General features: G+C 32.5%; 1 protein-coding gene across 2 annotated transcripts in view; it reads right to left on the bottom strand.

Moving 5' to 3' along the window:
* The window catches only part of LOC118194727 (EF-hand domain-containing protein 1-like), a 65,391-nt gene that overhangs the window by 15,470 nt on the left and 34,487 nt on the right, over positions 1 to 15,434 (bottom strand). For both annotated transcript variants that reach the window (XM_035365916.2, XM_035365917.2), the window contains exons 9-10: positions 12,080 to 12,377; positions 8,759 to 8,822 (exon numbers count right to left, since the gene is read on the bottom strand). In XM_035365916.2, coding sequence (XP_035221807.1) covers positions 8,759 to 8,822; positions 12,080 to 12,377 — 362 coding nt within the window. The remainder of the gene's footprint in view (positions 1 to 8,758; positions 8,823 to 12,079; positions 12,378 to 15,434) is intronic.

Here is a 15,434-nt window from a genome sequence, read left to right as displayed (position 1 = left end):
TCAGAATAAATAGCCTTAATTTGAATTTCTTCTAGTTAAACATTTAAATATTACTATACTACATCTTTTCTAGTTCCTGCAAAACGCACTTGAGTAAAAATGAGTAATTTTAGAAGTAGCAGAATTTTGAATGGCAAATTTTGTAACGAAGCTTGGGAGAATTTTGATGAAATAATAAATTATTTGGGTAGAAAGTAATTTTCGTAATTAATTTTAATTTTTCGTAATTTTATATTCCACATCTAAGTCGATATGTTTTAAAGACAAATATTTGACTTTTTACTTTCCTAATGAAAAACAGAAAATGTATCGAAATGAAGGCGGAACTACTGTTACGAGCGACTAGAGCGAACTTCAGTGTCTACACACAACCAAACTAATCCGTGGCTTTTCGTTTGTTTACCCAAGTGGAGATAACCTGTTCTTCCGTAGACCTTAGGTCAACTATATTTAAAGGGCGGTTAATATTAGAGATGGGTAAAATTGCTTTTTTATCGGAATCGAATCAAAACGGCTCGCTCCGTGAAATAAATCAATCGCTTTTTTTGACTCACCGTTCACTAACAATAACTTTTATGAAAAGGATCCGGAAAGAAGAGTGAATGAAGAGCGTTTAGCAAGGTTGGAACAATGAGCGGGAAGCATCAGGGGAGCAGTGAGATCAGGACCGGTTAGAGAGGTTGCAGCGAAGAGCGAAAGAATCGAACGAGGAGTGGGATCGGAAGAACTCAGTAAATCAAACGCTAACTACCTGAACTGATTTCTTTCAGCTGTAGTTTTGATATTTCCTAAAAATCTCCTTTCTGCACAGAACCAACAATAAAATTCTAGAATACAAATTTTTCAAAAGGTGGGGAAACGATAAATTTTAAAATCCCTCTTAACATATGAGATTACACAATCTTCTCTTTACCAAAATGGAAATCGAACTTCCCTTGCATGCTTCCAACAAGAGCTCCGTTCTTTGTTCGCCAGTTAGGCATAAGCTAATTGTACGCCAATTAGGCATGTTTATCTGAGCTAACGGAGACAGCTGGCGCAACCATAGTAGCTTCACGATGATGGAAAAAAAAATTTTTCCTTGGCTGGAAAACCTGAACTTTATGTATAACAGAGCTAGTCCAGGCATGGAACTAACTCCACTAGCTTAAAAAACAGCAATGTGAATAGCCCATAATGATTCCATCCACATAGCTGATGCACCTAAGCATTGCGAAAATATCCAATTTTTGTTTGAATAATTTATTTTTAATGTAGCTCAATCAAATAGAAGATGCTATTAAATTCACTACTTTTATCTCTTTTGGGTAAAAGGAACTACAATATGTGAATACGTAAATTCCCCAATATGGTGTAACCAGTATCCATTTGGAGCCAGAATAGCATGAATAGGATACTTATAGTGAAAATATACCTTTTAATGTAATAACGATTGGAAATTGTCATTGATATAACCTTGACATTGTTTTGAAATAAATTACGAACATCGCGGTCAGTCAGGTACTGCGTTGTGAAATGGATTGAAATTTGGTTCTTATATAAAATATATCCTAACAATAATTTTGCTTCTGCATCTACAGGACAGGACAGGAACAAGTACAAGGAGCACCACGCCATCGCCATTGACAAAAATGGTATAACCCCCATGCACTACCTCTCTAGCGTACCGCCCCTTCCACAGGGGACCTGATTACGGTAAACATAGGACATAGCACTAACAACATATAAGACATAGCATTAACAACATATAAGACATAGCACAACATACTGTTACAACATACTTCGACATATAGGACATAGCATTAACATACTGTTACAGATTATTTGCAATGCAAGAAGTTATGTTCATTATAAAGCTTGTTGGTTTTACCAGCGCCCCTTCCACAGGGGACCTGATTACAGTTAACATAGGACATAGCACTAACAACGTATAGGACATAGCACAACACACTGTTACAACATACTTCAACACATAGGACATAGCATTATCATACTATTACAGATTATTTTACTATTAGATTACATACAATTAGATTCTGCATCTACAGGAGTATTTTCGTCAGAACTGGGTACAATTATTTAATAAACAGTATTAGCTATAAAATTTTTCATAAATATTATAACCAGGATGCGCTCAGAATTATTTGACGTAATTTCATTATTTCTTTGTACCTGATATGCTGTTATTTGGCGTGCCAAATGCGTTGCTTCCTCGAAAATATACAGTTCTCTAAATGTGTCTTTCGTTAGTACCCATTTTGGTTGCTATACTGATAGATATGAAACTACTGTAATTCAAATAGTATGTTGTTCGAACTCAAAACTGCAATTAAGCATTCCATCTCAATGCAATCAAGTCAAGGAATCTTCCTTCTCTTTCTCTCAAGCGTTTTCTTTTGCATAACTGCATCTAGTCAATGGTTTGTAACAGCGCAACAATGTTTATAGGCTCACAATAATTTGCTTTCACATCACTTTTAAAAAAAATACGGGCTACAGCATTCAAATTTCAGTTATGAAATGAAATTCAGGTGAAAAGAAAAAGTAAGACTTTATGCAGTTTTGTCACGGGTTATTAGCTATTTTATGCTAATTATTTCCCCGTTCATGCTTATGTTAAGCTTGTCTTCCCAGACGCAATGAGAATTCCGTAAGTTAAGAGTATTCCAGCGACATTTATAATAAGAGATCTCTCGATAGTATAAATATTCCACAATGTCAACATAGATGGCGGCCGTGAATCTTTCCGCAAAAGCATTTTTAATTCTTTGATATGAGATGGAACTCGACTCGGCAAGGATTGAGCAAAAATAGCTGCCTCCTGCGATACATCGTTTACTTTCGATCCAAATAATATTAGTGTACAAGCAAGGAATATGAAATAGATTGCTGCCCAAGAAGAAGTGTGCATGAAATTTTCCGTTACATAACTTGAAGAAAATAAAAGGCGATGCCCAAAGCGAAATCGTTGCATCAAACAACACACGACAGTTGCAAATACCAGGAAAAAAAAATACATTATTCAAAGACATTAATCGCTAATTATTGTAACTACGTAAGAATTCAAAAGTTTCTTGCATTTTCTCAAGCCAATGGTATGCTGTACTTAAGAGAATAACTTTAGAAAAATGTCTACAAGAATCAAGCATAAATGAAGATAAGTAAGAGTAAAAAATCCGAAAATGAAATCCATGTAAATGCCTTGTAAAGTCATGAAAGTTAGTAGAACATAAATATAATTTTCCATATTGCTAATGAGACCGAATTTTAAAAGCTTTTTAAGTATTTTAGTCTTAACTCCTTTACTAAAGGCATACATACTGTATATTATCTTAACAACTATAAATGCGAACATGCTGAAGGTAATGATTTTGATTCGGCGGTTCATTATCTTGAAGTACTCAAATGGTAAGACATCTTCACAACGTCGAGAAAGCTGTTTTAGATATTTCAAGATCAGTCTTCGCCTTTTGTAAATACAAACTTGAATAACCGAGTGACAGGTATATTCCAACAGGTAGGCTATACGTTGCTTTGGAGAAAATAAAGCAATGGTACCGAATGTCGCAATCAATGTTAATGCTGTCATAATAGCAACAAAGAAATATCTATGTAATTTGCTCATGACTTTTGATTTCTTCTTCAGAGGTGATACTTTTAATCCGATAATTTCAAAAAGCAACACAATAGGCCAAAACAGAGTGGTTGACGGTTTTGTCGACATGCGGGAAATTTTCTTCATTTCAAGACGTTCTAAGTATTGCATTTTCAAAAATTCGTGCGAAAGTCTTTTTTTTTTTTTTTTTTTTTTTTTTTTTTTTTTTTTTGGAATAAGCACTTGGTACATTTCTGATATCGAATACGAGTGAACGGTCAAAAGTGAAATCAATTTTAGTGATGTAAAAGTGTTAAATGTCTTCTATGAAAAATGACATACGCTAAAAGTATCTTTGATTGATAATATTTTAGGGCGATTATTTAAATTGTAAAACTTAATTTTGCCTACTATAAAACAAAAATTTCTGGTAATTATATTAATGTTGAAATATAAAAGATGGTCTTCCTTTCATACGTAGAATCAAAACGTATACAAATACACGACAAATGAACAACGAATTTCGAAGAATAAAAGTTTACTTTAAGAAAAAAAAGGCATAATAATAGCACGAGTTACATAAATTTTACAAACATAATTTAATTGCATTTTACTTTAACAATTTTCAGTCCTTACATTTACATATTTATGTTCGGATTTCAGAATTGTCATTTTTAGTAAAAGAAACAAGTTACTTATCAAATATATACTGTATGCATACATATTCTAAATCATGTACATCGCTCTTTAGCTCATTTGCGTGATAAAACTTAATGGATAATAAACGTAATGATAATGCATAATGGAGATGAAAGGAAAAGAAGAATACAGTTGAAAAAAAAACATGTAATTTCCATTTAGAGAAAAATACGGTTTATAAACCAAGCTTTGAATAAAACAAAAAGTAATACTTTTAATGATATTTAAACCTATTTGACCATTTTCATTATAAGCATTTTTAACTCTTTTTAAGTATGAAAGAAATATCTGGTAATATTATAAGACAGAAACGCAAACAAAGCTTATTTTGCATATCTGTATTTTGGTGTTTCTGTGAGTGGTGAATGGGGTGAATTAACTTGGGTGAAATTTTTATTTCGAAAGATTTACTTCAAAATATTTCTTTCATGCAAAGCACGTTTTTGAACTGAAAGATTGTTAAGTTGTTAGACTTGACGTTGTTAGACTTACAATATTTAAATATTTAACAGCTTGAAGTTATTTATAAAAATTGACTATTATTATAGCGCTAGAAAATATCAGTTCTTGAAAGGTGCATCAAGCTTTTCAACTAATTTTTAAAAGGTTACTTTAATAAGTTTGTTTAATATAAGTATTATCACTCTTCTTTAATTTAAAAATGTGCAAAACTTAGGATTATCATCTCTATGTATGCTTAAACTACTGCTTTGGGATAGAAAAGATAAAGAAAGGGAGCTTCAAAGAATGGTTCTTTATCAGCACACCATAAAGATTATAGGGAATCGCATTTCCCGGTAGCTGCTCGTGGTATAAGCGCTATAACGTCCATTTACCAGTTGGAAGATCCGTGGTTTGAATACTGACGAAAGCATAGCTGAATTTCTCTGTTTTGGAGCTTCAAAGAATGGTTCTTTATCATCACAGCATAAAGATTATAGCAATCGCATTTCCCCGTAGCTGCTCGTGGTTTAAGCGCTATCACGTCCATTTACCAGTTGGAAGATCCGTGGTTTAAATACCGACGAAAGCATAGCTGAATTTCTCTGTTTTGGAACTTCAAAGAATGGTTCTTTATCATCACAGCATAAAGATTATAGGGAATCGTATTTCCCCGTAGCTGCTCGTGGTATAAGCGCTATCACGTCCATTTACCAGTTGGAAGATCCGTGGTTTGAATACCGACGAAAGCATGGCTGAGTTTCTCTGTTCTTTTGCCCTAAAAAAGTTTAATCTTTCTACAGTGACATTCGAACTAAACTGCACGATAATCTGTCACCACTTGGGTTTGGTCGTGTCTTCACCCAATCGCGCTTTATGTGGAGGAGGGGTGAGAATATGAGGAATCAGCGCATTCCTCCAGGCGTGCTTTTGCGATATAAGTTGCAGCATCTCCCTCTCGCAATTGTAAGTTCGAATCACGATGGCAGCATAGCTTTTTTTTTTTTTTTTTTTATTTCGTGCTTCGAAAAAACTAATATCTTTACAAGGTCTTTACTCATTCAGGACCGTGGTCACGCGAATCTCCCTTCATTGCCCACGTATCATATATGTGACCAGCCATTCCGAGTCTTGAAGTCTGTGATTACAGCGGTGTGATTTCAAATTGGGACGTTTTATTTAAGTTTTTATACGACATTTATATGGCAATTGAAGTTGGTTATCTTTGTTATCAGTTTACTCTCAAAAAAATTTCACATTTACATTACAAACAGTTTAAATAAGAAGCAAATGAAATAACTGTTGTCTTAAGCGGCAACAGTGTTTAATTTACCTCTCTTAAATTCATAATCTCTCTTCTTTCAATATTCTGCTTTACAACAAATTGTTTGCAAGTAGGTTTTAAGCAACTAAATATAACAGTACAAAATCGGGTAAAAAATAGGTAAAAAACAGGTAAGAGGTAAAATATTTTTATTTTACCTAAAATAAAAAATATTTTATTTTACCTCTTACCTGTTTCCTTCACTATATGCGCAAAATTCTTGATATAATGTTGTTATAATAACTAACGAATATCCATAACATTTAGGGGCTCACTTTCAATTATATTAATATCGAGTAATTCATGGAAACACTCAAACCAGATAATCGAATAGAAAGCAAATTTTCTAGCTTTCTTCTTGAACATGCGAAAAAAATGTGTAAAAACAACAACTTTAGTATACAACAGCGTATCGATCTGTAAAGTAACTACACAGTTAAGTAAGGTAAATCGCCTATTTGGAAAATATCGCAAAAAAATATACGTGAACATCACACGTAATTTTATACTATTTATTTTTTCCTGAAACTTCAAACATAAAATTTTAAACATCTTCACATTCCACGAAATTAAGGAATTTACAGTATCATTGAGTATTCATGATTGTCCAAAAAAGTGCGCTCTCATGACCTTTTGGACATTCAGAAACACTTTGTTAATGATGTCTTGAGTGTATGTGAGAATAATATTAATTTCGTTCATATGAATGAAAGAGATACTTTCTTTAAAATTTGATTATTCGTTAAATTACACCAAAATGTCACATTTGTTGTCATTATTCAACGTTTACATGAGCGTTTATATGAAATTAAGGAATTTACAGTATCATTAAGTATTCATGATTGTCCAAAAAAGTGCGCTCTCATGACCTTTTGGACACTTAACACTTTTCCTTTGTTAATGATGTCTTGAGTGTATGTGAGAATAACATTCATTTCGTTCATAAGAATGAAAGAGATACTTTCTTTAAAATCTGATTATTCAAGATTATTCGTTAAATTACACCAAAATGTCACATTTGTCACATTCAACGTTTATATGAGCATGAATGTTCCTAAAAATTTCATGTTATTGTAGTTTTTTTGCTCTCTATAATTAGAAGACTAGTGCAATAAATGCAAGATATATAGGGCATGAAGTCAAGAAGATGCTTTTCGTTTGTTTCTTCTTCAAATTCAGAGAACTTATAGGATGACATATTGTATAAATTTATAGATCCGAAAAAGTAATAAACGACAACTACGGTAAAACTTTTTGACAGAAACTGTTCAAAACTGACTATACTTCTCCTGTCTATAAGGTATCGTTTTCGCAAAAATAATATATCATCAGACTCCTTGAAACTGTATGCGAACATTTGTTTCTCGCTCTTACCAAAACCTTTTCCATAACTGTAAATTTTAAGCAAGAGCAAAGATCAGAAGGTACAAAATTTATTATTATACATATACTTCCTTAAAAATGGCGGACGCCCCTTTTGAGCAACGCCTTTGTCCAGAGCGCGTAATGGCAGACCGCACATTGAGTTGAACAGTGTTAAACGAATGTTGCATACTGCGCATGCCCAGAAAACAATTTGGCGTAATTACTATGTTGGCGCGATTTGAAAAGAAGATAAATACGGTATATGGTAGATGTACCGCCATCTGATTGTAAACAAATCTTCGTAGAGTATAATGTAAATGTAAATTAATTACTGTGTTAAAATACTATTTTTTGCTGTACTGCTCAAACAACTAGAAAGCTGAAATTATTGCGAAGTAATGTGAAGCAGTGTTTGCATTCAAAATGTAAAATATAATACCTATGAAATTCTGCACATTCCTTTGGAACTGTACAAATTTTCGTTCAGAAAAAGACTGAAATTTAGGATATATTAGTTGAAAATTTATTCATTATACTTTTAAGCAATAAAAACAATTCAGGATTTACCATACGTTCCATTCGTACATACATAAAGAAACACTGAGGGATATAACAAGTGCTTGCAAATAACACTGAAGAAGTTTTACAATTCCTTAATGCTAGTTATTAAATTCTTTGAAATGATAAAATAAAAGCGCGAATATACGCTAACAAACTAAGCGAGATACTCCAGTTTACAATTACTGAATTATAACATGTAAACAAATTACATTTAAATAACGAATTATTACGAACATATGTTAGCAAATATTAAATGCACTGTTATTGACAAATTACAGTGAAATATATATTAGAAAAATAAGCAAGTGCAATCGGTATGGACGTTAAAATAACTAATAAGCAAAGTTCCACAACATTACAATTGTAAACATCACTCGAACACACTCGACAGCCATGGTGATCACGAATAAGCTAGTGTAGGGTTGCTTAGTCGCCAATATTTCTCCCCGCGCCAAAGGTACACCATCAAGCATGCGCACTAAGCGAAATTTGCTTAACATTGTTCAACTCAATGTGCGGTCTGCCATTGCGCGTCCGGGGCACAACCTGAACGCTCGAACGGAGTAGACTCGTTAAACTATGAAATCCTTTCAACAATAGAATCTTTAGAAGGACGGTTAGCGCTATTATTACCACAAATATTTGTTATTTTAACTCTTTTTTAAGCTGCATGTGTACTCAAATAAACTACGAGGTAAAACACATTTCAGGATTTTGCAAATATATAAATCCGTTTCATTGAATAAACTAATGATAAGTTTTTTATTACTTACTGAAAACTTTCACTTTTCTGCTTTGAGGGTAATACACCTTTCTTATGAGTTTCTATATGTTCCACTAAAAAATAAATTGAACATAAAATTTTGGTTAATTGATGAATATTATTTAACAGAAAAATGTATCTCAAAAAGTATAATAATTAGGTAGGAATCTGATAATAGAAATCAATAATTCCAAACGCATGTAAAATCTTTAATTTTTTATTTATTTTTTATATTTTACTTTTAACATTGTCTACTTATTATCTTGCCTATATTAAAACGTTTCAGATATAAGGCAATTATTGTTAAAATAGAGCACTTAAACTCGCCATTTGAGAATATAATATGAAAAGCTAATAATGAAGATCTGATGCAATACTTACTCATATCTCTTAAGAACTTTCGGCAAATATTTAGGTTATGGAAAACGGAGGGGGGGGGGGGTAATTTCTTTCAAAATAAATTTGTAAAACATAATAACACATTTTAGCTTTCATAATATTCTTAGCACGAATTGGTCTTTGGTAAATAAAAATAAAATCCTGTTCTTGCTAAAAACGGAAAATTACAAATAAAAATTATCAAAGAGAAATTTTAGTTAAACGCAGTAATATTTATGTGTGTCATTATTTGCTATTATTTCTATTTATGCCTTGAAATTCTTTCAGTTTCTTGATACATTTTGTGTATGCACACCACACCATTTAGTAAAGAATATTGAGAAAGCTTTCAACAAATAGTGCATTTAACCAAAACAGTGTTACTTGCAAACTTTTATTTATTTACTTTATTTTTAAATCTATAAAATGTAGAAAAGTAATAAAGAAAAAAAAATCATCGGATCTAGACATATGAAATTCATGCTTTTTCATCAACTTAATAACGAAGTACGCTTGATGCCATCTTTTTTTCCAAAGTTATCCGATCTGTCTCATGGCATAAATTTAAAATACAGGGTGTTTATAAAGTCCCGGACCCATTTTGATGGTTAATAACTCATCACTACATAGTATAAAATAAAGTCGCTTTCTCTGTCCCTATATCTCTATGTATGCTTAAATCTTTAAAACTACGCAACGGATTTTGATGCGGTTTTTTTTAATAGATAGAGTGATTGAAGAGGAAGGTTTATATGTATAATAACATCCATTAAATAGTGGAGAAATACTGTTAATTTTGAGGTTTCTAATGTGATGTCGTAAATAATTACATTTTTTCCGCTTACATTGCAAACGCAGGCTGAACCCTACGAGATTTATCAAAATAATGTACTAAGTATTGTGCACATTGAAAAGGTCTACAGATTTAAAAATTGCGGGACGTAGCGTTTGCAGCGGTACCGGCCGGCCGGGGCGACGGGAGCGTGCCTATAAATAGCGCGTCAGAGGCCGCGGTTCTCCCTATAACACTTTGAATTTAGCAGCGATCGGACGCGTTTATTATCAGAGCTCTCTAGCGAGGAAAATAACAATTTACTTCTTCACAACTCAAAGGGGTTAGGTTGTTGTTGGCTTCAACATTAGGCATGGGTTTTCTCTATGATTTTATGAGGGTTGACGGTTTCACTGAGTCCCGTGCAGATGCAATACCTTAGATGCTGTCCAAGATTGTGTAGTGTTTCCAAAACTCTTTCAGATCATAACCTTCTTCAATTTTGGTCATTAGCAGCTTGGTTCGATATGTTCTCTTTATTGTTGCAATGACTCCTTAGTCCATGGGTTGGATTAGCGCAGTAACGTTTGGGGGGAGAAACTTTGCAAAAATTTGTCCATCAGAAGACTTTAGCACGCTTGAGCAAAAGGTTTCATAGTTATTTATAATTTAGTCTCTTTCATTCTATTCTAACGATGTTTCTTCGCCTGTTATTATTCTGTAATATATTAATTGTTGTAAAAATAAAATAAATAGGTAAAAATGTAAAAAGTAAATAAGTAAAAATGTAGTGTATGAATTTAGATATTCCAAAGATAGCAGGAAATCTTCATGGTATAGGGAAAGGGGAATTGTTTTACTCCAAATTTAACACGTGCGGACCACGGGCAGTAATGAATAAATCAAAACTACTGGATCGATTTTAATCATTTTTTCAGTGAGTGACATAGGCTATATATTTTATACCCGTGCGAAGCCGGAGCGGGTCGCTAGTAAAATAATAAAGGTAGATTAAAATTAATAACATAAATGGTTAGATAGACTCAAAAAGTTTCATGATCCTTGTCAATGAACTTCCACGTGTGCCCCCTTCGTCGCACGGAGAATATCAAGTCGATATTCAATTTCACGCCAGGTACCGGCAAGCATGTCGGCATCCACAGAGGCTATTGCGGTTGTAATTCTAGCTTATAGGTCATCCATCCTCGACACTCTCCTCCTGTAAACGTTGTCCTTTACTAATCCTCAAAGGAAAAATTCCAGGGCCAAGGAATTGGACCTCCTCACCCAATCCATCTTCCTGTAAAATGGTGATTCAAAGAACTACGAACGATGGTGCCCCAATGAGGTGGTGCACCATCTTGTCGCAAAACGACATGTGGCTGAAGCCCTTCTAGTTGTGGAAATACGAAGTTTTCCAACATGTCTAAGTATACGACTGATGAGACCATTTTTTTCTGTAAAAAAAAAACGAAAGGCCCAATGAATCGGTCGTGCATTAGTCCACATCGCACATTAACCTTTGGGGAATCCCTTTGTGCCTCACAGTATTCATGGGGGTTTTCAGATCCCCATATTCGCACATTATGGCGATTGACAATGCCAGAAAGATGCCAAAAACAAAAGAGAGAAAAATGCAATTCATAAGCAGACGATATTCAGACTAGAAAATGAAATTATCTGAAATTAACCACACTCGCATACGATATTTACAAAAGTAAAGATATTCAAACCTGAAAAGGAAAATATATAAATTATTCCATCAATAAATGCCATAAGTTTGTTTATATCTTCATTATTTTATGAGTTATTAAACATCAAAATGGGTCCGGAACTTTATAAACACCCTGTATATTAATTATTATAAATTTTATTTGACTAAGAAATCAGATCTCATAAAATTTTTACTCTGCTAACAATGAAGTATTAAATTTTTTGTTAAAAAAAATTCATCATTATTAGTAAATGATAGTTAAACAAAATATGAAATATTTTTTAAAAAAACCGACAAAATTTAGAAACTTATTGAAAGAAAGTGATTGAGATAAAATGCAAAGATTATTTTTTTTTCGTAATATAAAAATTTTTTATAATTGCTTTACATTATGAAATATCTTTGCTGTTCCAACATTTAAATTATTATTTTTTTAATTATGAGTATTTAAATTATGTTATTCTCACCAGAATATAATTCAGGGTGTTGTTCCATAAAGGTGAGCACGAAGTGATCAGCATCGATCAACTCGAATAGCTTCCCCGAAGCTCGTATTTGAGCTCCTACATAAAAATCATCAGCCTTGTAGTAAACGGGTTTAACACTCGCATTTCCTTGGAGAACAGGCAGTTTGCTTCTTTTCAAAAAGCAACCTCCAGGAAATCCTGAGTTTGGAATTGATTCTTCGTTGATGGCCACAGCGTCATCGCTTGGAAAGAACGTAATTAAAAATCGCCGAATTTTGTCGTCTTCAATTGGTGATACCTGGATATAGTTTCAAAACTCAGTTCCAAATAGAAAATTAATCATAATACTATATTAGATGTATAATGATATTTTTATGGGTAACTTATTCTAATATTAATCATCTATTTTATTAAACAAATTAATATAGATTTAACTAAGGAAATTAAAATGTTATGTAGACGCGAAGCTAAGTCAAAAAGTAAATCTAATATATTGATAAAAAATCTCAAAATTATGTAATGATTTGTTGTAATACACGTATTCTAAGCTATTTGGCTTGCTGTAACCAATAGGCTCAAATAAAAGAGTAGCGTGTATATACGTAGTTATCCGATTGGATGGTTAGAAACCAAAGTAATGACACGGAATGCATCTCATTTAAAACTCTAAATATGCCCAATGATTTAACTATTGAATGATACGAGAAAAAGGCATATGAAAATTGACGCCATAACTGAAAAGAAGTAATAGAAGAAAAGGCAGGCCCAACATACATCTTTAAAGATATACTGCATTATTACAAATCTTATATGCTTATCAGAACAATTCACCCAAAACGGAAAAAAACTCCATAGGGATGGGAGTGAAATACTGTTATAATGTTACGAAGATGTAGAAAAAAAATTTTTTTTTTTTTTATTGTATACTGATGGGCTATGAACACTACCTCCAGCCAAGGTTAAGCAAGTCTGTAAGATATACCTCAATTTAGCATCGCCTTAATCCATCAACTCGAGTAGCCTGCATGAGAAATTCTTCTGAAACCTCAAAACCCAGTCCTGAAACTTTTGTATAAGCTCAAAGGATTAGTTATCCGTGACATATCATGTTGTAATCTATTTCAGAACCACTTAAAGTGCCCAGAGGGTCAAACTTTCGCGATATCCTCTGTTTTAGTATGCCGCTGCATCATCACTACGCCCGCTTACTTACAGCCGGCTCATGTGGTAATAAGAATATCCCATATTTACATTTCAAAACTGTATTCTAGATCTTGCATATTCATCGGTTCTCGACCAAGGAATTACCGTGTATTTAGACTCCTCAACACAGCACTCGTTGTTAAGATAATCAATACCTATGATAAAATAAAACAAAATAATAATAATAAGTCGCCTATTTGGCTGTGCAATCAATTACAAGAATTCTATTTCTTCGTAAATTTGTGTTTCAGTGATGCCCTAGCATACCAACATTGAGCATAATGACAACTATGTTAAAAGATATACTGCATTATTACTGTTTGTGTCTGTTCTATTAATAAGAAAATGTTGGAGTTATGTTTTGAATTTACAATGTGAATTTCGAATATAAATTAAAAACTTCATGCTTACTAGAGGATTATAGCCTAGTAAAATGAGGAAAGAACTTAAGTATACATAATGGTATTTTTTCATTTTTTAACAGTAATAGATAATGATATGCATATTTATGTATTAAATTGATACAATCATTGAAATTTAATGTAAGGTATTATCTTATGTATCAATTATATAGATCTGTTATGGATAAATCATGCTCAGTGCAAGTCTGTCAGGCAATTTCGTGGCAAGTCATATTATGCCTTTTAAAACGGAAAGGGAAAAAATGAAAATTTAACTGAGGAGATGGATATGCGTTAAGTATCTCCACAAAAGGATTAAAATACATTCAGCTTGGTTTACGTTTAAAGAGCTTCACAGATTATTTTTATGCATGAGAAAAATTCTTTGCTCATACTTCCTCTGAAAGGTTCATTGCTGTCTATTAACAGAAAATAAAATGAAATCTTTATTAAATCGTACAATAGAATCTGAACCAAAAATACTTTACATATTTTGGTTTTGTTTAAAAAATAAGAAAAATGTACAACCATACTGTTTAAATGGAATAATTTTCACCGTAAGTGTTCCTCTTTGCAATACTGAAAGAACAGCGTAAATTTTAATCACTTTGGTGATTGGCGTAGATTGTACTCGTTAACTAGGTTCATTGAAAGAAATATAAGATATTGATTAAAAATAATTCTTTAGTGAGAATTCTGGTTATTTAATACAGATGTTTAATGCTTCTTTTTTGCGTACTCTTTGTGCCAGGTTTAGGAATTTTACTAAAAACTTCCCCCCCCCTTTTTTTTTTTTTTTTTTTTTACTTCCTTGTACGAAGTAAAAAGGAAGTATTGTAATCGCGAAAAATTTCGGATATCATATTTCAACAAAAATATCGATTTTGACCGCTATCCAACGCAATTTAATGATGTTTTTGAGTGACATCCGCAAGTAAGGACAGAATAAAGGACTCTTTTTCCAAAAAAAATTATAAAACTGATTTAAAATGAATTCTGAAGAGAATTTTTTGTGGCTTCTGTGCATATGTACGTATCTCGCATAACTCAAAAACGAGTAGCCTTAGAACGTTGATATTTTGTATGTAGGACTGCTATATCATGTTAGATGTGCACCTCGTATTTTGGTTGCAATCGGCCGCACCAAAAGTATATATATATATATCCACTCTGTTACTCGACTAAGTGAGCTCAGATTCTTTATTCTTATATGTTTGTAAATTGTGCATTTTTTGCTTTAAAAATGATTGAATTATGTTGTTCTTATCTTCCGGTTAAGTTTTTTATGCCTTTAGTAAATCTGCATGCAGTATTTGTGGAGTTATCGACAAGTTAAAAGTTGCTTAAGTGCAGCTAAGCCTAATGAATTTTGCGATGGCGGACATGTTTGTTTACATTTTAAACTTAGCAAAATAGCGGATTTGTTGCCAATCTAGAAAAACTAAGCTTCGCATCAACAAAGATAACGCCTTCTTTTATTATTGCGAATTAAATCATACTTAATCCATTCTGGAATTTATTCGAAAAAATAAGTGTTTCAGATTTAATTCGTAATTTTTAATAGAGATATTTTGAGTTTTTATGTATTTTTGCCTTGTCGGGAAATGAGAACTGAATTAATTGAATTAGAAATACTGAATCGTTTGTGAAAAACTATTTCTTTTTTGTTTTGTTTGCTTGATTTCTTTTATACATCGTTTTAGATTTATTATAGTACTTGAATAGAACATGTGGCATCGATTAGATAATTC

This window comes from Stegodyphus dumicola, chromosome 3 (genome assembly GCF_044657685.1).
Source record: "Stegodyphus dumicola isolate Sdum_Otavi_A_Nest chromosome 3, ASM4465768v1".
Lineage (NCBI taxonomy): Eukaryota > Metazoa > Arthropoda > Arachnida > Araneae > Eresidae > Stegodyphus > Stegodyphus dumicola.
The sequence above is the reverse complement of the archived record's forward strand: the minus strand, read 5'-3'. Positions and strand labels throughout refer to the sequence as shown.